Here is a 26,334-nt window from a genome sequence, read left to right as displayed (position 1 = left end):
AGGATCTGTTCGAGTTTGGTTAATTCTTTTCCATAAGGCATCCCTGCTAGAGGGGAGCCCTAGAGAATCAGAAGTAGCATATTCTAAAGACCCAACCACACCAGTTGCAGTCGAAGAAGAAGATGAAGCTAATGGAACAACATTAGTAGAAGATGTATACTCGAAAAATATCTCCCTCAACTTAGTAAAAATGTTGGAGGCCTGAACAGAAGGACACTGAGAAACAGAAGCTGAAAAATCAAAGCAAGATTCAAGCTCATTCAAGACTAACCCAACCTTATTCTTGTCGTGGGTCAATAACACAAGCAATGCAAAATAAAAGGGGAGACTGACCCTTACACTTGACAAGTTTCACCTTCATTAAGAAATGATATCAGAAAATAACTCATCATGTCTATGCTCTTTAAACACCTGGCATAAATCAAGCGAGTATTCTAAAACAATGTTAGTAGTAACGTAATTCACAACAGAAAAATGGTTTGTTGCATCATAAAAACTCCTAAGAAACTTACACAAAAAGTAACTCGACGTGTTTCCAATCAAATTCAGAAATAAGACATGGGGCAGATTAATCGGACAAAAATATGAAGTAAGAACATGCCTGCAAGGAATAGCCGAACTTAACATCAAGTAAGTCGAGTTCTATCTGTGTTTTACATCAAGTTAAAGTTTCTTTGCAGGCATCACGTTAGCCTCGCACAAGGCCTTCCTAGTCTCACTAACTTTAATGAATTCAAAGTTTGATTTCAGATGATCAAGCATTTCTGGAAATTCTGAAACTTTCAAACAATCATGAAAAACAAGATTAAGTCTATGACAACAACAAGCATGAAACAAAGATCCACCCAATGGTAAATTTGGAAACAACTGAATCAACTTACCAACATACACAGTATTAGCACTTGCATTATCCATTGAGAGACAAAATTATATCAGAAATTTTTCACTCAACAAGTCTATCATAAAGAACATGTGCAATGTTATATCTCGTATGTTTTCGTCAAAGAGTAAGATATAATCTTTTTTGAACACACCAGGGCCGTGGCTGAGAATTTGGGGGCCCTGTGCGAAATTTGAATATGGGACTTTAGTGTAATAGAAGTTACAAACAAAAATCGAACAAAAATGTTAGATAATTTATCAGTCAGTAGATGAAAACCATAGATGAGCATAGTTAGGCTAAAACGATAAAAGTAAATAAAATTCTTTGTACAAAATATATAGTTTAGATATTTATTTATCAAAAACACTTCAAAAGTTGAAATAAACACATCCAGAATAAAAATTTATTAAGCAAAAAATGTAATGTAGCATAAATAAAGATTGATAACAATTATACACTCAACCCGGAGAAATTTCAACAAAAAAAAACCTCATAGGGAGACAAAATGAAAAGGGCGGCCCAATTCCACATAGAAGTTTTGTGGTGAAAGAGGCACCAAAACAATAGTTAGTGGCGCCTATAGATCCCACCCAAGGACAATAAAAAACTTATGCTGGCAGTGGGAATCGAACCTGCGTCACTTGCGTTATAACCCACGTCCCTAACCAATGAAGCTACTCGGAGTTCGTTGTCATAAATAGCTACATACATGCTATTCAAATACAACCTCTGTATGAAGTAGGCCCCTTATTGTGGGAGGCCCAGTGCGAGCGCCCTGCCCGCACTGGGTCAAACACGGGCCTGGGACACACCAGTCTTTATCAATAAAGTGAGCCGTAAGGGACAAATAACTTAACCTCTAATTTGAAGATCACAAATCAGAAGTCACACTAATTTTACCATGAGCATTTACAAGAGTCAATTTTAGAGACTCATTCTTTTCCCTAAAATATTTCAACATATCATTTGGAGCAGTAGCTCTTGAAAATGATCTACAACTTGGATGAAAGCTATCATTGATTAAAAAAAAACTCAAAGTAAGAGTCCTCAACAAAATCGACAACTTAGCTGTGTTCTTTCTAGCCCTAACTTGGCTAAATGTGTGCCATATCCCCCAAGTTTGTTCACAACAATCTTACACTGATTGAGATCAATTCTCAGTCTGTTAGCGCAAGGTGTAGTGTGCCTCTTGAAACATGTAGTATCACTTCTTGACTTGGGGTCTCTGATATCTCAACACATCTTGCATTTGGCCATCTTTTTATCCAGAAATTTTTAGTACCAAAAATATCAATGAAATCATAATTAATCCAAATCTTAATAGTCGTATCTCTGTTGTAAAGCTTTATAGCTGCTGGAAAGACTTCAACTGCAAGAGCACAAGTAGTTGCAACACAGATATTGGTCGAAGGTTCACCAGGGTATGCAGACCATACGTTTGCAGGAACAACAACATGTGCACTAAGGCATGTATCCATAACCTCAATCCAAACCATAACAAATATTAGTTTGAAAGCAAAGCGCCACTTTCACAATAATCAGAGAGAGAAGAACTAACATCATGGGTAATTTGTTTAAGTGAACATGTAAGGTTGATCGGTTCAAACAGAAGTTACAAAACTGAACATTTCCTTTAACCTATTTTAAGAACACAGAGAATCTCATGAAATTAAACACACCATCCTACAGATTAGTTTACAAAAAGAGGGCATAACATCAGGATCAAAATCATTCGACCTTTATCTATGGCAACAAATAGTTTGCACGGTTGAAAAATAAACAGTATTATTCTGAAACTACTTTTTTTTTTTTAAGTAAATCTACTTTCCAAAAGAAAAGGCAGAATATATGATGATCAAGGCCATTACCTCAATTTATTCAAGAAACTAATTAGAGGGGCTCATCCAAAGAATCATTAATAGTCGATCTAGTTGATGAAACAAATCGCATGAACATATATGTATGATCAAATAGATGGCCATGTCAGATCATTTTGGTCAAACAGAAGGGATAGTCAGATCTGCTTGATCATATATATCGCATAAAAGTATAAGTACTGTAAGTAATAAAAGAAATAAAATAAAGTCGAAAGAGATTCTACCTTATATAACAAACTATCGAACTCAGATCAAACAAATTGCATGGACATAATACTTAGATCAAACAGATCGCATAAAGCCATGGATATATATGTATGATCAAATAGACGACATAAGCAGATCTGTTTGATCATATAGAAGGAATGGTCAGATATGTTTGATCAAACATATCGTATGAAAGTATATATTTGATCAAAGTATTATGAATAATAAAATATAAATCATAAATAAAGTCGAAAAGGATTTTTACTTTATAGAAAAGTAATCAAAGTCAAAACCAACAAATTGCACGGACTGATGGACATAATACTTTGATCAAATAGATCGTATGGAGCCATGACATATCTGTTTGATTACGTATATCGAATTGTCAGAATCTGTTTAATCAAAATATTTCAAGAAAACAAAACTAAAGAAAAGGAGAAAGAGAAACTGATTATTAAACATTTAAATTTTATAACTACAAATAGATCATATAATTACAAATGAAGTAAATAACTGGAAATGTTAGGGTGTCTTAAAGGGTGCTTAGAGGATGCCCAGTAAATGTATCAATTGCTAAGAACAAACCCTATAATTGTTTTTGTAAGTACAAAAGAAACCTAACATCTCTTGATCTACTTTGAAAAGACTATAGTAGCTACAAAACCATCTTTTGATCTACTTACATTCGTCTTTGCTTCTGGTTTAAGCAACAACTCACCTTGAAAGATCACCGAACTCAAAGCTCCTGACTTCAATCTCTCTTTGATTTTAGGGTTTTCGATTTCAAAGTTGATTTACAGAGAGAGATATGAGAGAGAAAGAGAGAGGGAGAAAGTCTTGATTATTGTTTATCAATCCCCCATTGAAACTGTTGCTTAAGATTGAGAAGGAGAGGGACGGGAGAGAGAGACGGTCGGGAGGGAGGAACATGAATGATATGATCTAGGGGGGGTATTGTTTTTTTTTTTTTTAAAAATCTTGGTCGTTCAAGATTGAATGGCCAGATCTCGGTCAATTTTTTCAACCCGCCACGTCACGAGGGTGACTGGACTGGGCATCCTCTAACTCTAAGTCACCCTAGCATTTCCGTTAAATAATAATATGAAAAATCGCTTAGTTCCACATTATTTATAACCCTAGGGTTTATATGTAGTAGAGGAAGAAAGCAGGTTGATCAGAAGATGGAGAAAGTCAGAGAACCTTAGTCCTTCGCAAGTTAATCAGATGAGAAAGTAAACCAGATTATCAGGAGAAGAGTTACGCTCATGTGGATTGATAAAAGTCTGAAAGACTCGAGAACAATGAAGAGTCTGAGATTCAAGACATAAGAGGCAGATAGAGATGAGGAGAGAAAAAGAGACAAAATGAGGTGGTTGAATGGGACGTAAGAGGGGCTTATATAGAAAGAGGAAAGGTTGTCTGGGTGCGATTGAAACCGTAGGGTTTCGTATTTGATATCCAATCGCCTCCTATATGAATAGTTTACTACGGCTCAAGGGTCTTGGTAGGTAGCATCGGTCAGTCAGTCGGGTCAGACATACCTTAGGGAACTTAACGGTCGGGTGTTTCAGGTACTAACTATCGGGTATTGATCGGTCAAGTCAATCGGTCCGGTAGCCCGGTCAATCACCTCTAACCGTTTCTTGTCTACTAAATAGCCGACTGACGGGTCCGGCATTCCCATCACGGTTATCGGGTACTTGCGGTCCAAAACGTACTAGGGGGGCCCAAAGCGGGTACCAGGCCTTCGCGCTGTTATCCCACCCCTAGTTTGGTATGCCATGAGAAAATTTAAAGGGAACATCTAAAGGCACCTTACGATATTATGGTCGACACCTCTTTTACACATAAAGGGGCAGCAATTGCAATAAGACCAAACGCCTTTAGAAGTTCCTAAATTTACTCTCACTCCCAAAATCGAGCAGACCAACAACTCCGCCTCCATCCTGCAATTAAGGTTATAGGAAGCAAATCAGAAACAGTGGAAGTTCGTCTAAAGATGAGGTGAGATTTAGAACCTATGTAGGAAGTTTCTTCAAGCAGATCTCTCGTAGCCACATAGGTTGGATCAGAAAGAATTTGGCTTCTTTACATTTTAATTTACCAATTAAACATTGATATGGCGATTGTGAGATAGAGAAGAGAGAGAGAGAGAGAGAGAGAGAGAGAGAGAGAGAGAGAGAGAGAGAGAGAGAGAGAGACACAAAGATTGAGAGAGGAAGGCCTCCGCCGATGTAGACTTCAAGAAAGTAAAATATTTCACAGATGTAAACTTTGTATATATATACACATACACATGATTATATAGTAGAAATAAATTAGACTATTAAGAAAATGAACCACGGTAAATTGGGTCAAACAAAGAGTCGTAATGGTAAAATGAACCAAAAGGTCAAAAGCGGAACAAAAACATGACATTTATATCCTAGTCTTGCTCAACCCACCTCGTATTAAATGTCAGTATCCAGATTTTGTAAAAATGCTTGTTTGGTCATCTCAATCGTTATTTTGCTTTTCTTTTTTTATTTCTATCTGTTAGTTCACTCCTTATTTCCGAAAGGAAAATGCTAAGTGTACTGACAAGATGAGTCACACGAGTAAAAGAACGGTCCAGATCAAAGTCAAATTTTGAAAAAATTGGAAAACCTTTTGTCTTTTAGTGAAAACGACTCATCATGTCAAGGATCTTGTCAAGGATTTTGTCATTGTAGCACTCCCGTTTTCGAAATGTTTTGTGACCGCTTTTGCATCCCCTTTTTTTTTTTTCTTTTTTTGTTGCTTTTCACCATATTTTCTCTATTTTCTTACCGTTTTGTCATTGATTTTTTTTCTGGAAGTATATTTTTCTTATTCTTTTTTATTTAATTTCGAATATATTCTTGTACTATTTTCTTTGTTGATTTTTGTGTCCAGATAGTTTTTCAACTTAATGATGATCGTATTTTGAAACTTTTTTACCATTTTGTCACAAAGAACTATTTATTCTATACCTATGTCGTCGTTAAAAACACGTGTTTGTCTACCAAACTAGAGTTTGCCTTGAACATACTGGTGTTTGTCTTAAACAAACTGGTGCTTATTTGTCATTTCTTTCATTTTTTTCTTCAGATAACTTGTTTGTCCCATTGGCCCAATAATGAACATACAACAATTGGTATCGAGCAAACCACAGTTTGTATCCAATTAACATCAATTTAGAAACTAATCTTATCAAACAAAACATTATCACAAACATATATACAAAAAACATCAAATATATATATATGACAAATCAAACACAAATAAAAACATCATCAAACATAGATCAAAACGGATATATAAAAGTACCAAGCTTTTCAACACAAACCGAAAAATCTCATCATTACTCTGATTATCAAGAACAAACAACTAGTGGCATAAAGCAAAAAACTGTATGTACCACAAGGTAATTCTGTCTTAATGAGAAACATGCGAACGTCACCCGCGTTAGTGGACACATCACGTCAGAAAGTGTCTTCTAATGGTCTAAACTGCCACCAAATTAATTAAATAATTATTTTTTTTTGTTGTATAGATTTTTAGTGTTTTTTTCGCCATTAGGCTAAATTATTTTGGGTAAACCATCATTTTTCTCAAGAAAAAGTGAGATTCAATTAATTTTTATAATTTTTTCCTTAGACAAGATATCATTTAGGGATGTTGATATCTGAATGACCACGAGATGGTTCTTTAAACTAGTTAGAGAGCTTGCTTTTGCCATCTCTTTCATGCCATGTAGGGGAGCTGATAATTGCCTACATATTAATCAAACCATTTAAACTCTTTCATGCTATGCTTCCGCCACTCGGTGCAATTGATGGATCGGATGGCATGCTTGTATAGGTATATCTGCCTGTACAATTAGGATTTTTGAGTCAACAGTCCAAAATATGGGGGGGTAAACCAAAAAAAAATCCACTCTTGCCCAAAAATTAGTTGCAGGTCCAAATGTCAGTTTTTTTTTTATTCCCCTCTTGCCCTTGGACGGGACTGAAGGAGTTGAAGGAGATGTCCTTCGACCAAGGTGACAATGCGAACAATTTGTCGGATAGGACAATTGATGTGGAAGATCATCAAGTCCGATTGATTTAGGGATCGTAGAGTTGTAGCTAGAGACCAACTACGATCGTCGAATTACGAAGTAATTCGCGGCTAACTTCGATCGGATCCTACAACGGGTTACACATAAGAGTGACAAATTGATCTAGGATATGACTAGTGGGAGTGAGATATAATCATGGGAGTGTCCCATAAACATATCTCATAGGCCTAAAAAGGAATTAGGCAAAGATAGTACAAAAAGGCCAAAAACAGGGTTTTTGGGCCTAGACCGGTTCGGGTACTTCTAGGACTCGGATTGGGCTGAATTTTGGAGGGTTAGTTGCTGATATAATAAACATTATATCTGCCAATTTTCGTGGTGTTTGGGCACCTCCTCCTTAGGGAATTGAGAAAATACCAATAGTTGCTATTTTCGACTATTTCCCTAAATCTTATTCTAAAGGATGTTTTAGGAAACCTAAAAGGAGGTGGATTCTTATTAGGGTTCTATATAAACACTCTTAGGGCAGAGAATAAGGTGTGGAATTTCTCTCTAAGCTTTCTTACTCTACCACATCAAGTAGAGAGGAGAAAGTGAGCTAATTCCCATTAACTATCAATCTAGTCAAAGAAGAAGGTGTTCTTCTTTTCCAACCACCATTGGTGTGCTAGCTATACAACAAGGTGGGAGATCAAATTGATTGCTCGTGTCCCAAGTAGAGGAGCTACGCTTGAAGCTCTTGGTCTTCTTCAATCAATTCAACTAGTTCGAGGGAAAAGCGATTAAGGTAATCTACTATCTCCATTAGATTAATTACTAGTTTTGCATGTGATCCTGGGAATACTAGTGTAGACATTAGATGTCATATTTCCGCTATAAACACTAGTAGAAGGGTGTAAATCCTTACAGTGGCGTCAGAGCCTCTTGCTATTAACTAGTTTTTGCTAAGAATCGAACTAATTTATATGCTTGATAGTTTGAAAATTGAGTTTATAAAAGTATTTTAAAAGGTGTTTTAAAAGGTATTTTAACTCATAATTTGATAGGATTCAATAAATTTTCAAATTGAGAATCACATTGATGATTAAAAGTGTTTTAAAAGTCTCAATTTGATTGAATTTCAAACTAATCCATGCTTGATTAAATTGATAGTTATGTTTAAAAGATTTTAAAACATAAAATTTGATCAATTTTGAATTGGATTCAAAGATTTTTCAAAATTGATTTCAAAATTGTTCTTTGAAAAATTTCAAAAACCTAGATTTTGATCCAAAATTGGTTTGATTAAGAGTTGTTTTTAAGTTTTGGAAACTTTTGAAAAACAAAATTTTGGAATTTTAGAATTTTAGAAGTGTTCTAAAAAGAGTAGTTTTGACTTTAGGAAGCTCTCAAAACAAATTTGAAAAAATTTAAAAGTTTCAGAAGTGTTCTAAAAGGAATTTCAAAAATTTAAGAAAAGTTTTAAAATTTGAAAATAGCAACTTAGAGTTGCATAAGAAAAAAAAAAATTTTTTTTTTTTCTTTTTGGAAACTAGGGTTTTGAAAAACCCTAGTGTCCGGCCAGGAAGCTTCCTGGCCGGACCAGAAGCTCCTGGATGCGTCCTCTGGACGCGTCCAGAGCAGCTGCTGAGACGCGTCTTGAAGACGCGACCAGCAGCTGCGACAGAAGCTTCTGGACGCGTCTTTGAGACGCGTCCAGAGCAGCTACTAAGGACGCGTCTTGAAGACGCGTCTTGAAGACGCGTCCAGGTCGCGTCTAAGACGCGACCAGCAGCTGCGAAGGAGCTTCCTGGACGCGTCTAGGACGCGTCCAGAGCACTCGACCAGACGCGTCTTGGAGACGCGTCTGGGAGGTTCTGGGTGTCTCGGACTAGTCCGAGACACCTAGTGCTGGTCCGGTCCAGTACCAGACACGTCTAGGACGCGTCTGGTACATGGACTAGCGTCCTGGCTCCGACCAGGCCTTGATAGGCCTCGGCCAGGACATGCCGGCCCTATGGGCCGTGTTATGTCCGGACCTTGTCCGAGCCCTTTTTGGGCTTGGGCCGGGACTTGTCTAGGACTTGTCCCGGGCTTTTTCGAGGCTTTTCGGACCACGAAAAGGGACCATCATTCGAGTGGGAGTTTTTGCCAAAATTTTTTTCGATTCCAACCAAATAATCCCAAAATCAATCCGGGCCATCCAATAGCCCAAAACGGATTTCTCTTTAAATTGATTTATGAAATCATTAAGAATCGAACCAATATTTTTTCCGAAATTGACCCGGGCTTTCTCGAGCCCAAAACGGAGTTTTTCTTAAAGATGATTTTAGAAATCATAAAAGATAAAACCGGAAAGCACCACTAGTAGAATTCTTCGAATTTAGACTTAAGGTCCGTAATGTGACATGTGATGTCAACAAAAGTATCTCCCAAGATAATCATGCATATATAATTCTTAGCCTTGATATATTATATGATTGCATGTGATGTGAATGCGGGAAACTAGTATGGCCATAGATTTATTTCTTTATTCTTGTTTTAAGCACGGATGGGTGCATGCTTTGTAATTAATTTTAATTTCAAGTTTATACGATCTGCGAATCGTTAGAGTCTTGTAATTAGAGTTTAGGGTCTATGAGTCCATTGAAGAAACTCGAGGATGAAATCCAAAGGCGAGTGGGAGAAATCAATGGAGGTTCAAAGATGGTGATCTAAGACGAACCAAAAGGCGAAACAAGAAGAAAACCAAGGGTGATTAGATCTTCTAGGTTAGGGGCCATACTAGGATCCATGTCTGCTTGATTTACTTTCTCGCGCGCATTTACTTACTTATTTACGCTTTATGTCGTGGATGTTAGTTAGGCTAAATAGTTCACTATAACAAACGCCAGACTAGCGTAAAAGTCCCCAAAAGTAATCTTGAGTAATCGCCTATCCAGATTAAGACACTCGTTGCGCCCTTGTTCGAGGAAGGTGGGTCGGCCTTCGCAGAGTACCTCCTCTACCTTGGGACAATGCGGGTAGGTCTATAGAAGAGGCCTACACGTCTAAATGGTTCTACTCAACGAGATCAGCAAGAGAGTCATGGATACTCGAGGCAAAAGGATAGATTAGTCATTCATTAATGAAATCTATCAACCAAGAGTCATAAGGTATGATCAGTGAAGTAGTTCGCTCACCCGGAACGACGGAGTCAAAGGGTAGGGCCTTCGTCCGCTTTACTTCGAAGAACTGGGGTCTTGGAATCACTTATTCAATCGGGGACGATTTTATATTGAATAATGTGGGAAAACTAATGTTTTTCAAAAACGATAACGAGTTTTAAAACTTTGCCATTTCTTTTATGTAGTTCAAAGATGACAAAAGATATTTTTAACTTCCGCTCACTTCTCGACAAGGAGAAGCTGAATGAGCACAACTTCCTTGACTGGGAAAGGAACCTAGGAATAGTTCTCAGGATGGAAGGAAAGCAACATGTACTAGAAACTCCAATTCCTGTATTGGATGATAATTCGACAAAAGAAGAGATAGATGAAGAAAGGAGTGTGCGGAAAAAGGCAGAGCCCGTAACTTGCGTAATGCTAGCAACCATGGAACCGACTCTGCAAGAGCAGTTCATAGACATGGATGCTTACTCCATGATGCGACAACTTCGGGAAATGTTCCAGAAACAGTCGAGATTGGAGAGGTTTGAAACCTCTAAAGCGATTATGGACATGCGCCTTGAAAAGGGAAAACCAGTTGGGCCTCATGTTCGTCAAATGATCAGGCTCATAGGCAAACTGGCTAAACTAGGTTTCCCTTATAGCCAACAGACAGCTACCGACACTATCCTTCACTCCCTCCATAGTGGTTTTAATCAGTTTAAGATGAACTACAACATGAATGGATGGGATAAAACGTTGGAGGAACTTCATTCTATGCTTCTAACAGCCGAAAAGGACGTCGCTATAGTGGAAACTAAGAAGGACGTTCTTATGGTACAAAAGGACAAAGGGTTCAAGAAAGGTGGAAAACAGAAGAAGAAAACCACGTCAAAAGGTAAAAGCAAACGAGTTGCCAAACCTAAAGACAAAGGTCCTCCTCCTGACACCAAATGTTTCTACTGTGATGGCAAGGGCCACTGGAAAAGAAACTGCCCTAAGTTCTTAGAGGACAAAAAGAATGGAACAATGGCTTCCAATTCAGGTATAAACAGTTAACTTATCAAATACTGAAAATTCCCAAACCTTGGTATATGATACCTAAAATTGCCCTTTCATTGTGAATGTACAGGCGCAGCTGGGAACTGAGTATTTGGCTAAGGAAGACAAGATCCAAGAGGGAGCAGAAGCCTCGACTGCTAAGGATGCTGAAAGGGATCGAAGTCTACTTTAGGCACTATTCTAGATTAATCGTTTTATAGTTTTTTTTTAACATCATCTCTGTACTAAGTATTATGGAGAATCAATAAAGAACTTTATTTCTAAATTGAGATGTTAATAAGTGCTAAATTTAACAAACTATACCAAAAGATTCTAAAATTGGTCAAAAACCTATAAGATAGGTTCATCCCAATCGGAAAGGGATGAGGACAACAAGTCCACTATAACCAAAACATGAATCAAACTGACAAGAAAGAAAGCCTTGAGTCAAAAACAGAGATTGATCTTCAAACGTACTTCTAACCTATCCATATTTGGAGTGTCCAAAAGGATTAAGATGAAGAACACGAATCAAACTCTATCCTCCAAAATCCATTTAGTCTAGACATAGCTTCTCACAAAACTACCAAAATTCCGTCTAACAGCTAAGCTTGTAAAAGCATTACAAAAACTAGCTAATATCTGACGCAATTTCTTTTGAAAGAAATTTGGGCTTCTTCCACAACCAATCAAGAGAACAAAGTGTTTGTTGCTCATGATAGTATTCTTCTAATAATTAGCACACCTGGTCGTCTGGGAGAAAAACACTAATTATTACAAGAATAAGTGGGAGAAAAGTACAAGTCGATTTAATTCGATCATGAGAAAAATCATGGAGGGTCATGAAGAACAATCATGAAACTTGTACAAGACGATTAAAGTCGACCAAGAGCAACAAACTGCGGCTCCTCGGAAAAGGAAAGGTTAAAGACATGATCTTATAAACCCACCGCACAAAAGCGAATGTCATTCGCCGGAGAACTCTCAAAACAAGTGAAAGTGTCTCTAAAGGAATATCTTAAAGTAATTGAGAAAATTCCAAATTGTTGTTCAAAAGCCCTAAAAGGTCAAATCTCAAAGACACAGAAAATAAAGGTTATTTCTGAAGAGATAAAAGACCTGCGCAGAAACGGAAACTGACTCTAGATTTTGGCTAGAACCCAAAATCATCGTGGAATCCATATCTCGTCAAGACATGAAGCTTGATAATTTAAGTCAACAAAAGACCTAAATTGGTTCTCCAAAAAACTGAGAAGGGTGGAAACATTCGTGTTTCCCGAAACGAGACAAGAAGAATAAAGATTCTTCCAATCAAGTTATGTCCACAAGCATGCTTCAGAAATCTATCGACGGATTAAAAGCACGCAAGAGTTAGAATCTTCGATTCAAAAGGCAATCAGAGAAATTTGATTCCTGGAGAATGAAGAAAATCTTGAATCACGAGTTTCAAGAAGGTAAGTGGGAGTAAACAAACCTTCCGGGTCCGTATGCAGAGTACATACAAAAGATTGAGTACGACATAAGGTGTTGTATAACAGTAACGAACTGACTCAATAAAGGACCACACACAAAAGGATAAAATGCCATTTTGGGCATCTGAATATCTATAAGCATAGATCAAAAGGATGATAGGATTAGAGAGACTCAGTACGCTGAGATGCTTGAGATCCGAAACAGAAAATCTAAGACTCGGAAAGTCTAAAAGAATTTCGACCCAAAAACTCATGACAGAGGGCGTTGCAAAACTCGGAGTCTAAAAGACACCGATGAGCTAGCACGCATGAGAGAGACATTTATGTTCGAAAACATAAAGTCAATCATGTTGGACATGATTAGCATTTAAACATCCGAATTCGGATTGGAAAATCGAAACACTACTTAGTACATCCTAGAAGGCTAAAGGATGAAGTAGTACAAAGTTGAACATGTCATCGTAGCAAACTTCCAGACATGGAAGGAAAGTAGGCTAAAAGTGTTTTAAGCCGGGAACTGTTGCAAATACTACACAAAGAATTAAAGGCCTTAACTCTAGTAAAGATTACTAGATATTATCAAGGTTGAAGATAGTAATCTTCAAATTAATTGATAATAAGCAAAGTTTAAAACCGACTACCACGGTAGTCAAACTAAACTGTCACCTAAGACATAGTATGAGATTCATACACAGTCTAAGGCATGAGGTATAAATTTTAAACCTCAACAAGTAAAACTGAGTGGGTAAAAGGAATTTTACGGAAGAGGCTCAGATTTACAACTCTCGTTATAAAAAATAATAAGAATTATTTCACCAGTCGTCTAAACTTGGTTTAGTGTTTAAACGACAGTCCATCGATAATAAAACGTTCCGAATAGGTTTGTCAGATACGTGATCTGATGAATGAAACCCTATTAAGTGAACTTGGAATAATTATTATCAAAAATCCCTGGTCCAGGTCATTGCATGGACAACAATGACTCACGAAGACTAGCACGGGAGTCGATGGGATAGCGCAGTTTCATGGGCTATATGAATAGTATATTCTATTCGACTACGTGGGTGTGTAAAAGGTTTATACACTGGATAACCCTCAAATGAGAAGTACATCACTCGTGATGAACGTCAATACTTCTCATAAAGACAATTGGAGAGATTCCTCAAAACATGAGTGCTCCACTCATCTTATGTAAGGAATGCCCGACTTTGGTTCCGTTAAACGCCGCGCCGTAAAAGGAGGTTATAAAGACGGATACTGGGAAGGACAGGATATACATGAAGTTAAGTGGGAGCGCAAGAATGGATTGTGTCACCCTAATCACATTAGGTACAAAGTGTCTCAAGGCCACTTGATGAGTAGCAACTGAAAATGCGTGGCCGCGCTCAAACGGATTAAAAGTTAATCGTTTGTCTTTTACAGTTGTACTCGGATATCAAGAAAGTCTGAATGACGTGACGTATCAGATGGGATACTAAATTGACACGGGAATCGAGGCATTGCACTTGTTCTAAGTCCAAGTGGGAGTCTGAAGGAGTTGAAGGAGATGTCCTTCGACCAAGGTGACAATGCGAACAATTTGTCGGATAGGACAATTGATGTGGAAGATCATCAAGTCCGATTGATTTAGGGATCGTTGAGTTGTAGCTAGAGACCAACTACGATCGTCGAATTACGAAGTAATTCGCGGCTAACTTCGATCGGATCCTACAACGGGTTACACATAAGAGTGACAAATTGATCTAGGATATGACTAGTGGGAGTGAGATATAATCATGGGAGTGTCCCATAAACATATCTCATAGGCCTAAAAAGGAATTAGGCAAAGATAGTACAAAAAGGCCAAAAACAGGGTTTTTGGGCCTAGACCGGTTCGGGTACTTCTAGGACTCGGATTGGGCTGCATTTTGGAGGGTTAGTTGCTGATATAATAAACATTATATCTGCCAATTTTCGTGGTGTTTGGGCACATCCTCCTTAGGGAATTGAGAAAATACCAATAGTTGCTATTTTCGACTATTTCCCTAAATCTTATTCTAAAGGGTGTTTTAGGAAACCTAAAAGGAGGTGGATTCTTATTAGGGTTCTATATAAACACTCTTAGGGCAGAGAATAAGGTGTGGAATTTCTCTCTAAGCTTTCTTACTCTACCACATCAAGTAGAGAGGAGAAAGTGAGCTAATTCCCATTAACTATCAATCTAGTCAAAGAAGAAGGTGTTCTTCTTTTCCAACCACCATTGGTGTGCTAGCTATACAACAAGGTGGGAGATCAAATTGATTGCTCGTGTCCCAAGTAGAGGAGCTACGCTTGAAGCTGTTGGTCTTCTTCAATCAATTCAACTAGTTCGAGGGAAAAGCGATTAAGGTAATCTACTATCTCCATTAGATTAATTACTAGTTTTGCATGTGATCCTGGGAATACTAGTGTAGACATTAGATGTCATATTTCCGCTATAAACACTAGTAGAAGGGTGTAAATCCCTACAGGGACATGCTGACGTTTTCCTGAAAAAAAAAATGTCCGGTAAATAAAATAATTTACCAGTACACGAAAAATTCAAAGTTTCAAAATTTTTTGAAAATTTGAAATTTTCAAACGAAATTTCAAATTCCCGCCCAGCAATCCATCTCTTCCCGGTAAATAAAATAATTTCCCGTACACAAAAATTTTCAATTTTCAATTTTTTTTGAAATTTTCAAACGAAATATTTTTTTTCGAAATTTTCAAGTTTTCAAATTTTCGAAATTTTCAAACGAAATTTCAAATTCCCGGCCAAATTTTCAAATTTTTTTGAAAATTTTAAATTCCCGGGCAAATTTTAAATTCCCGCCCAACAAAAGTGTCTAGTACAGAAAAAAATTTTCAGTAAATAAAATAATTTCCCGGTCACAAATTTTTTTTTTCAAAGTTTTGAAATTTTCAAATGAAATTTCAAATTCCCGCCCAAATTTTCAAATTTTTTTACGAAATTTCAAATTCCCGCCCAGCAAAAATGTCTAGTACAGAAAAAAATTTCCAGTAAATAAAATAATTTCCCGAAAAAAATTTCGTTTCCCGGAAATTTTTCGGTGGCTGTTCCGTAATTTTGTGAACAGTACATATTCTGATGGACGGGTTGTCAGATTATTTTTTAGAAAAAAAATCGTTTCCCGAGAATTTTCGATGGCAATTTTGTAATTTTCGATGGCATGAACGGTAAATACTTTATTTTCTAAGGGCCCTTTACGTAATTTTGACCCCCAAACTGACACATTGGACCTCCCTTTCATTTTTAGGCAACTTTGGATGAAATTTTCATTTTGGCCCCCTTTTTGGACCAATGGCCCAACCCCTCGTACAACTATATCAATACTCATTATAGATACCCAATACGTAGCACTGGCCATTGAACATGTTTATTAAAAATTAAAAACTAAAAAAGGTGGGGAAGTTTGAAGGCGGCCTAGTTTAGTGTTATATAAGCGCCTCCCTCAGAGCTCAAGGCAACACTGAGAGAAATTTTTGAAGGAGACACCTTTTAACACTTGTAGGGCGTCTTTAAAACTTCCTAAAAATGAAACAGAAGGGAAGTTATATAGGCACTAGAAGTTTTACAGGCCCAACAACCGATGTGAACAGTGTAATGGGAAACCATTTTTGTTATATACACTCACATCTTCTTTGATCTGAACTGATGTGAGTGTATATAACAAAAATGGTAAGTGCATTTACAATTTCCCCAGTGCAATTTGGGTAATTTTAAATGCACTCACCATTTTTGTTACATACAGTCCATCAAAAGGCATTTTTTCTTCCAAGTGAAAGGAGTTAGAGCATATAAAAGTCTAATTTTGGGCCCTAATCACTATTAAATGGTGTGTGGCCATAAAACTTCCTTTAAAAAAGAGAAATCAGCTCGGGTAGTTCATGTGCCATGTGGAAAAGGGAGCGACTTCAGCAATAATCAGGACGCCAATCATGACCGAGTCAGAACCGTGCAATCTCTCTCGTTTGGAATGGTGGTTGAGTTATTGGTCATATGATTTAGAAGTTAATGTTGCTATGATGAAGGACAAACAATCAAGAAAAACAGTAAAGAAAGTAAACGATCACACAAAACACAAGAGATTATGCGATTCGTTTGACGAAAAATAAATTTGTTCTATGAACCTTATTGTAGTGTATGACTGCAAAATTTAATTTGTTCTATGAACCTTGTTGGTTCTATCTCCTGTCATTGATGTTGTCATTATAGTTTATGTTGTTCTCATCAAGGTGAGATCCTGGGCAACTTACTGTTAGACGTATAGACGTCTGAGATTCCTTAAAGAACATTACGAAACACCATAACCCATAACCCAACTTCACATTCATCACAACCACTCCACAACCCTATGCCACAACCATCGCCATCACTCCATTACCTCTGCCGCAACTCCATTACCACCAACCACCACGTTCGCTGCAACCCCACCACTTCCGTCTCAACTCCACAACCACCCCTACGTACCACTTCACCACCATCACCACAACTCAATCACTCCATCACCTAACACCACTACCACAATATACCCCTCCACCACCATCCTTTGCAACTGTACCAACAACACCTGCATTTCACTGTAATCATCATTACCACAGATCCACAGCAACTAAGCTACACCACCTCTGCAACATCTCTTAGATCTCTACTACCACCTAATCTTCGTCTCTGCATCACCACCACCAATATACGACCATCACCATATCTCCACTCTCCACCAACATTATTGCACGACCATCACCATTGACTCAACTCCACCACCACCAACAACACACATCACAAACTTAGCATACTACTACCACCACCACCAATACTAAAACTATCATCACCCTTCCAAATAAAATTTAAATTTCTCAAATTATGATATTGATATGTGTAACTTAATTTTGTGTTTTATTTTTATTTTTTATATATTTTTTATTAGAATAATGATAGAAAACAAGAAAAACTAGACAGACTCTGGACATACATCCTATGTGGATTCCAGTGATTCGTTGTTTGTAGATTAGAATCATCAAAAACACGAATCACAACAAACAACATACGATGTATGTCCTGAGTCTGCCTAGTTTTTCTTGTTCTCTATCATTATTCTTTTTATTATTATCTTTAAATAAGTATATTATTATTTTAATAAGCACAGTAAAATAACATTCCTTTTTTTTTTTACCAAACACCACATCCTAGTTTTCTCTGATATAAAAGTATATTTATACATGGTATCAAATTATTAAAAAAATATTTTTCTTTAAGGACTAATAAAAACAAATAAGCTATATATGTACCTAAACGACTAGAAATTATTCAAAATGTAGATTTCACCAACAAAGCCTATTGTTTTTGCATAAACGTAGTTTAGCTGATTTCAATATATGTTTAGTCGGAATTGATTTTTTATTTTTACTAATGGGTGGGGATTGAATCGTTGACAATATATTAAGTTATAAATTCAACAAAAATAAACAGTAGGAAATTTGTTATTGCCAGCCGATCAACACCAACTATGAAAATGACACATTAAATTAAATAATAAAATAAAAATATGTTCTAAATTTGTTTTATAATTTTCTTTTGCAATGGACAAACACCTTATCAGGAAAGTCAAATTCATAAAAATAATAAGGATTTTTATAAAAAGAATCTATCTGGAATGCAACAGAACAAAAAAATTATAATAGCTAACATAAAAGCAATAGCGACTAGCGAGCATTGTTGAACTGATCCACCCTAAGAGCATCTCCAATGCAAAACTCAATCTTAGAAAATCGGAGTGCCACATACGATTTTCTGAGTTTTTCTTAAAAAATCATCTCCAATGCAAAACTCAACTAAGATCTCAAAGATGATGCGTCGAGAGTGGAATAGAGATATCTCAAGAGGACACTCTATTTTCAGAGTGTCCTCTTGAGATATCTCTAATTGTCCAACTCATCAATATTTAAATTTCAACCAATAGAAATCAAGTCTTCGTATATTTCTAAATTAACTAATTATATTTTTACAAAAATAACCATGACACGTAAGTAAAATAAAAGAGTTTAGAGTGTTGCATTGGAGACATACAAGAATTGAGGATCTCTATTTTCGACACCTAGGAGTGAGAATCTCAATTGGAACTTGACAAATAGGACGAATAGAGATTTTTTTTGAGTTTTGCATTGGAGATGCTCTAAGCAAAGCTCTCCATCCGCATAACCTAAGAGAGCATCTTCATCCGCGTATGTTTAGGAATTCGGATTAACTCTCAAATGGTTTCTCATTTTTGGCATTTTTTTTTTCTAATATGAGAAGCATTGGGCCTACAATTCCACTTCTCCTCAAATCAAACCATTTCAATTATCTAATTTCTATCTTTTTTTTTTGAAACTCAAGTAAATTTAACTCTTATTTATTAAAAATTAATCTAAAATATGACGGTAGATTGTAGTCAATTTCCAAAAAAAAGAACTATATACATAAATATATATGACTTAAAGCCTATTATTATGTAGGCAAATGTCCTCGTGTTACATACGATGACTAATAAAGAAGACATGTCATACTAATATTGTTCACTAGATATTCAAAATCACGGTTGGTTTCGATGTACCAATTCAATGACTAAACTCTGCGACTCGCTAGACCGAGTTACAACGGTAACGACTTGTAATTTTGATTTTACTTGTAACTGAATCAAAAAACACTTTCGCTCCGACTTAACAGAGAAACAATAAGGAAGAGAATACTTCAAAGTTTCTCTTTTTTTTAACTAGTAATATCTGTTGTCCAGAACATATGATTCGTACTTGAAACTCACTACTTATTTTAAATTGAAAAGAGGAAGAACATTCCTTTGGTGTTCTTCCGATTTAGAACTTAAAATTAGAGAACTTCTAATTTGAAAATCAGATAATCTTTGTTTTGAAAATTAGATGAGCGAAAAGAAAACCAAAACTCTTGAGGATTATAAAAAAGTGAGTATACATGTGACTACACAACCAAAGTGAGTTTTGTTTATCATTGACAATGGAAAATATACTTCATGTTTGATTGTTCACAACTACAAGTGTTGTCCTTCATCAAAAAAAAAAAACTACAAGTGTTGCATTCTCAACAATGTAATATTGTTTGGGTCTGTTTTTTTTTTGTTGAACTAATTGTTTGCGTCTGTTGATAACATAGATGTTCACAAGATATCCACATACATGTAAATGCTAAATAATTTAGATATCTCATTAAATTTTAGTTTGGATATCTTATGAAATTTTAGTCAAACTCTCATCAAATCATTACTCATTCATAATTTAATCCATCATTTCAACACAAGCCTCATCAACATTTGAATCTCTTATTTATATTTGGGGTTGACACTAATGTTATCATGTTTATCAAAATTTGAAAAGTGGGTTGCCATAATGTAGTTTGTTACAATTTTCAAATATGTGTGCTAGAATGTGGGAAGATTCTTAACTCTCAAGGAAAGAATTTTATATTAACACCAATTTTTATTTGCTTTTTTTTTTTCTTCTCACACCAACTTAACAAACTTGTTGGGTCAACATGATGGAACCTTTGACTTTCTATGGAGATGTTTTCTTTTTAATTTACCTAATGTCATATCGATGAAACAACAATCATATTGGATAATTAGCCGTAGTTGTGCACTAGTAAATCTCCTTTATACCGTCTGCGAGGTAATCTCGGGTTAATAAGTAGTTGAAGGGCGGAAACTGAGTTAGGGACCACCCCGGCTAAGAGTTGTTAGCTTTTTCCACTTGAAAATGAAAATGAGTCCTAAGATAATTGAGTAACCTAAAGGCGCCCTGTACGATTGTTCTTGGTATCCTAATTACACATAAAGACCTCTTAAATTTATTTATTTTGCAAGAGTAAGCAGGTTAAAGGGTCTGACCCTCAAAGTCATACAACTCAAGTAAACAACCAAAACAGAAAACTAATTACATCATGGATTGTTCCTTCTAAGCCTAACCTTCCCACAATAACAATGCTTGCTTATTAACTCCAGAGGAAGCTTGTGAATATCTAGCTCAAGAAATTTAACATCTGGCTTCATTTTTTATAAAAGTCTTACCATTCGATTTAATTCACGCACCACATGCCTAATATTGCAATCATCAAAGGATCCCACAATGCTTTAGTAAGCTTACATAGCCACCAAGCTCGCGAGGGAGGGGCACTGAAAGCAATAAGCAGGGCGCCTATTGAGCCACCCTAAGAAATTGCAAGAGTTGACACCTAAGTCTCCCCAAAATAGTTAAGAAGGTGAAAGATAGTGAGTTAGTGACCATACATACTTCTTAGTGATTCTTTTTTGTATTGGAGGTGAAAAACCGAGTTGGGGAACCCTCCAGCCAAGAGTTGTTGGCTTTCTGAGTGACTCTTTTGACCCTATTACACCCCTCTCCATAACAGTTATAAGTTGTTGCCATGCTGAAGCACCTTTGCATCTCTCTCTCTCTCTCTCTCTCTCTCTCTCTCTCTCTCTCTCTCTCTCTCTCTCTCTCTCTCTCCATTCAAGCAAATAGGGAAGACCTAGTAGTCCGCAAAAGAGGTCATAATGGAATGTAAAGTTTTGGTAATATGTATCTTAGTAGGTTCCTTAGGCATTTTAGCTGCTGTTTTTGGTTTTGCTGCTGAAGCTACAAGGATCAAGGTCTCTATCTCTCTCTCTCTCTGTTTAATATTATCATATCATATGAATTATTAATCTAAAACTTGTTATTGATTAAAATTAAATGCAGCAAAGTGATATTCGTTTTGATAGTATAAGAGGATGTACATGGCCAAGAAGTCCAGCTTCTGAACTTGGGTTGACATCATTTGTATTACTTCTTATTTCACAAATTACTATTACTATCTCAGCTAAGAGATTTTGTTGCACTACCTATTATACTTCCAAATCACTCAAATATCTCTCTGGGATTTCCTGGTAATTAATCATTCTATACTAAACCCATTTTCTTTCGATTTTCTTTCAATTTTCTTCGAATATCTCTAATGGTGATGCATAATTGAGTGACTGATGCAGGATAGCATTTTTGATAGCATCTTCCATGATACTAAGGACAGCAGGCACGAATAAGATACATGAACAACGAGAAGTCGGTTTTCGTGTCTATTGTTCTTACACAAGGCCTTGGTTCTTCTTAGGAGGCGCGGTTTTATCTTTAGTGAGTTCTTCTTTCGGAATCATTTATTACCTTGTCAGTTTATCATCATCTCCTTCAAACATGAACGACAACAACAACAAGAATGATCAACCTAATCATGGAGATATTCCCTTAGGCCAACCAGTCAATTCTCAACCTCAATTTGGTGTATAAGTTTTAGCATAAAGGGATGTGTAAACCTAAATCAGATTTCCTCTCATGTTCCTTGTTTTACTTTTGTTTGTTTAATTGGTTGAATTGGTGATTTAGATGTGCAATATGAGTATCTCTAGATCATTCTTTGATTTTTGTTTTTCGTAATCAGCTTATTTGTCTAGTTGTTTAAATGAGATTTTTTTTCTTGTTCAGTTCTTAATGACTACTAGTCTCATTTCTTGTTCTTCCAGATCATATGTTCTTTTCAGAAAACAATTTTTGTCTACTGACTCCGGCCTGTCTGTGCACATAGACGTCCCACAATGCAGTTAGGGACCAATCCGTTGGTTCTCGCCTAGTGCGACATATTTGTGAGTCTATAAAAGGTTAGGAGTCCTCAAATGTAGCAATCCCCGTTTTCTATCAGCAAGATAAGATATATATAGCAACCGAGGAAAGCCATTTGAAGTAACTTGTGAGTTCAGTTCCCCATTCTTTGCCAAAATGAGGTTGCACCAGTTGTTACATCGTGATGGTTACAGAAGTGTTACATGTAAACTTGTACATACATATGTAAATCAGCTCTCAACGATCTACCCGCAAATGTACACAATCTACCTGCAAATGTACACAATCTACCTGCAAATGAATGATGGGTTGTCAGACGCCACCATCCACCATTAAAACATTTATAGGCGGGCAGGTCAAACGCCTGGAGTTTACACCTCAACAAAATGAGAGATGGTTTGGCCGAGTTAGGCATAGATAAGTTAGCCACGATCCACCATGCATACCTATAATGTCACACACACAATATAGAGAAGAAAACATGTACCCAACTCAACATGAGAGATGGGGGGGGGGGGGGGTCCATCAAAAATACAAGAAAATGTCAATCAAAGACCATAAAAGCTGTTAAATACCATAAAAATTGATATAGAAAAAGACTAGTAGTCTTTCGTCCAAATGCTGGGATAAATTTTATCAATCTTTACTTCTTTTTTTTTTCTCGAAAGATATTAATCTTTATTTCAGTTGATACAATTTTATCAAAATGCTGCAATTTCAAAAACAAAACTGTATTTCATTGATTGCTGAATAAAATAATTACGATGTACAAAATGAATACAAGATGTAGCCAAAAAAGTACACAACTTGAGCTCTTTTCTTTGTTTCGATACCTATAATGTTGAAAATTGCAAGAAAAAAGAACCCACCCTATGAACGATTCCAGAGCTTAAAACAAAAAGAAAGATTGAAAAACAAAACAATATAAAGAGCTATTTTTGCCAAAACATGACTTGAAGTTGGTGGTGGTCCATCCAGGAACATTAGCAAAATCGCATTTGCCGACCGGTGTATCAGAATTTCATCATACAGCATTACATCTGCAAGAACAAGTTAATAAGAATAACTCGGCAAAACTAATCATCATCTGATTACAAGTATGGACAAGAAGGAGAAAGGAAGAAAACTGAACATACCTCACTAACAAGCATTAAACTACTTAGTGGGATGCTATCTGTCACTCTTGTATAATTTGTAGGAACAACTCATCGGATACGATTAATATTAGCGAATGGCTCTGGCTTCGATTTGGGTGCTGGCTTAGCAACTTCAGGAGTACCAAATACATTCCAAAATCTTAAAGTCTCATCCCCTGCTGCAGATGCTACAGTACATCCATCTGGGCTCTGAACACAGCACACAAATTCATGAATTTCAAGTGATTATAAAACCAAATAAACTACAATGTCTAATTGAATGGTTGGGAGATAGATTTGAGTTTTTAGAATCATTACCTGAGCCATGAATAGAACTCTAGAAGTGTGACCAGTAAGCTCAGCCATTTTAACCATAGACGGATATTTCCAAAGGGTTAGTTGGTTCTGAGTAAACCCATGTGAGCTCAAAAGTTCTCTTTCATTTTTGTTCCAAAGCAATGAACAAACTTGTGAACCAGTATCAATCGAATTCAAGCAAGCTCCAGTGTGGGTGTTCCAGAATTTGATACATCGATCACCTCCACCTCCACCAGAAGCAAGCAAGTTAGACTGGAATGGGCACCAAGCAAGGGCCTTTACTGCAGCTGTGTGATCTTCAAGTCTGTGAAGCCATTGAGTAGGAGAATTCGAAGAAGCTACAGATTTATCCCAGATGTGAAGAAGATTGTCATTTCCTCCACTTGCTAGTTGCTGACCTGAAGAAGACCATTTTAGTCCACAAACCTCTTGATTATGCCCTCTATATGTTTCGACAATATGAGATCTGATTCGAACATCATTGTTTACAATCAAACCATCCATTCCTCCAGTTGTTAGGATGTGATTGTTCCAATCGAGAGCTCCGACTCGTGATCGGTGGCAACCTCTGAGAGTTCGTAGTTGTTTGTTAGAAGTAGTATCCCATAATTGAACTTCAGAATTGTTTAATCCGATAGCTATGTGACGACCATCTGGAGCCCAACTAACACTCGTAACAGGCCCGTCTTCTTCGTCTAGTGTCAAGAGTTCAGAAGTGGATGAATCTGAAGCATCCCACAGGTAGACTGTGTTCCCAAGAGCAATTGCTAGGACATTACTACTACCCCAGTCAAGTAAATTCAAGTAGTAGTCATCTACGAGCTCTGGAGCATCTAATGTCCTCTCCGATGTCTATAAAATCAATAAATTTAGAACCGATAAGTACGTATATTATCCAGGAACTGATAAATAGATAAGTTCCTGAGATCAAATTTCAAAAAACAAGTGAATGGGAAGAGAAGATATACCTGAGGAATGGATCTTCTAGGCTTTGTTGGTTTTGATTGCTGAATAGATGAAGATGGTTCAGGAAACAATGGTTCAATAGGTGTAGGGGGCTTGTTCTTGAAAGCGAGGATTCGAGTTCTGTTCATGTTGAATGTCTCAGCCAGTAGCTTCCTGTAGGCCTCTTTTGATGGAGAACTTGCAACTGGGTTTTCCTTACCTTTCCTTGCTTCTGTCAGCATGAAGTGGGCATAATCGAAATCCATTGCAGATCGGTTCGGAATGAATCTGTCCAACTGCAATAACCAAAATCCCATCAGTACAAAGTTACAACTAATCTATTAAGAAACCCAAGATTTCAATACATCTCATCTCAAAACCAAGAGTCAACAAAACCAAAGAAACCCTAGATCTAAACACATGCATTTCATCTTAAAACCTAGGTTATTTAGACAATTAACCCCAAAAAAAAAAATTTGAAACCCTAGAAATGTTAAAACCCTTGGCTGGGATACTAATCTGCAAACAAGAAACCCTAGATTTTGATCAAATATGAAGAGGGAATCATCATAAAAATATGATCTTTGATGTATCTATCAAATCTCAAAATCAAAGAAAACCCCAAATCGTTTATAAAGAAAGTGAACTACAAGCAAACGAATAAATAAAGCTTAATTTTGGGGTACTCAATCTTAAAATCAAGAAACCCCCAAACAGAAAGAAACGGGTGAACTAATAATAATCAGGAAGAAAATTACTAAGAAACCCTAAAACTGGATCAAATCCTATTATAAAACCCTAAAATAAAGAATAGAATCAAGGACGTACATTTTCTCTGGAGTTTTTCCTGTGGAGGAACTGTTCTTGCAAAGGGTTTCGAGATTCAGATTTGTTGGATGAAGAGAAAGAACCTCCTGCATCCATGTTAGTAACAAAGAGAAAACCACAAACAATAATAAAATAGAAAGAGAAACCTGCAAAATAGAGTTATCAAGCAAGAAATAACAATAATAAAACTGAGCAAAATAGAGATAATAAGAAAAATTAACAGTAATTTAAGAGAATTAGAAAGTAAGAGAAATGATTAATGGGAGCGTTGTTGATTGATCTTAGAGAGCGTAACAATCAGAAAGCTTCAAGATCAGAAAGCAGCAGAGAGAGATAGAGAGAGATAGAGATTGTGAAGAGAGTGGGGTCTAGGGCAAAGGTATTTGTAATTGTAATTGCTGTGGATCTGTGAGAGAGGTCGAGATTGAATGTGTTCCAACGGCTATATGGTGATTGTAGAAAGTAACCGTTGAAATTTTGTTGGACAGAACTACCCCTGAAAATTAATCAAAATGAAGTAGTTGGTCCTGTTCCACAATTCCAGAATAGTCTCTTTTCTTAACAGTTCCAGAATAGTTTTTATAGTTCTATTTTCTTTTTTGAGTGTATGATTTGCGGTTCTCTAATATTTGCCAAAGCAGGCCACTTATTTGGGAATCCTCGTAGTTCTATAGGTATTCCTTCCGAGTAAGAAGCAATTAATGATCCTACTTTTGTTTGCCGCTAGGTTTATAAGCAATGTCTTTTCGGGTTAAAAGGCAATG

The 26,334-nt window shown here is 36.6% G+C and overlaps 2 protein-coding genes across 2 annotated transcripts; one reads left to right on the top strand and one right to left on the bottom strand.

The window, feature by feature from the left end:
* Positions 1-21,111: 21,111 nt before the first annotated feature.
* LOC147544304 (uncharacterized) lies at positions 21,112-22,207 on the top strand. The gene is made up of 3 exons (XM_086637709.1): positions 21,112-21,343; positions 21,432-21,619; positions 21,719-22,207. The coding sequence occupies exons 1-3, from the start codon at positions 21,248-21,250 to the stop codon at positions 22,011-22,013; spliced, it is 579 nt and encodes a 192-aa protein (XP_086493835.1). The 5' UTR covers positions 21,112-21,247; the 3' UTR covers positions 22,014-22,207.
* An 851-nt stretch (positions 22,208-23,058) lies between these two features.
* On the bottom strand, positions 23,059-26,007 carry LOC147544303 (cell division cycle 20.2, cofactor of APC complex-like). Its single transcript, XM_086637045.1, has 5 exons — positions 25,571-26,007; positions 24,766-25,038; positions 23,798-24,649; positions 23,480-23,689; positions 23,059-23,383 (listed from the first exon to the last, which is right to left on the bottom strand). Exons 1-4 carry the CDS (start codon positions 25,664-25,666, stop codon positions 23,549-23,551), a joined length of 1,362 nt encoding a protein of 453 aa, XP_086493171.1. The 5' UTR covers positions 25,667-26,007; the 3' UTR covers positions 23,059-23,383; positions 23,480-23,548.
* Between the last annotated feature and the right edge of the window lie 327 nt (positions 26,008-26,334).

Source organism: Eschscholzia californica, unplaced genomic scaffold, assembly GCF_041429995.1.
Source record: "Eschscholzia californica isolate CP2 unplaced genomic scaffold, dmEscCali1.0.p SCAF_4, whole genome shotgun sequence".
NCBI lineage: Eukaryota > Viridiplantae > Streptophyta > Magnoliopsida > Ranunculales > Papaveraceae > Eschscholzia > Eschscholzia californica.
Note: the sequence above shows the minus strand (reverse complement) of the source record. Positions and strands in the feature narration are given on the sequence as shown.

Coding starts and splice junctions, on each gene's coding strand:
- LOC147544304 (XM_086637709.1), top strand. CDS start 21,248: ATGGAATGTAAAGTTTTGGTAATATGTATCTTAGTAGGTTCCTTAGGC. Junction 21,344..21,431: donor CTGAAGCTACAAGGATCAAG/GTCTCTATCTCT, acceptor AATTAAATGCAG/CAAAGTGATATTCGTTTTGA. Junction 21,620..21,718: donor TATCTCTCTGGGATTTCCTG/GTAATTAATCAT, acceptor TGACTGATGCAG/GATAGCATTTTTGATAGCAT.
- LOC147544303 (XM_086637045.1), bottom strand. CDS start 25,666: ATGGATGCAGGAGGTTCTTTCTCTTCATCCAACAAATCTGAATCTCGA. Junction 25,039..25,570: donor GGAAAAACTCCAGAGAAAAT/GTACGTCCTTGA, acceptor TGGTTATTGCAG/TTGGACAGATTCATTCCGAA. Junction 23,690..23,797: donor GAGTTCTATTCATGGCTCAG/GTAATGATTCTA, acceptor TGCTGTGTTCAG/AGCCCAGATGGATGTACTGT.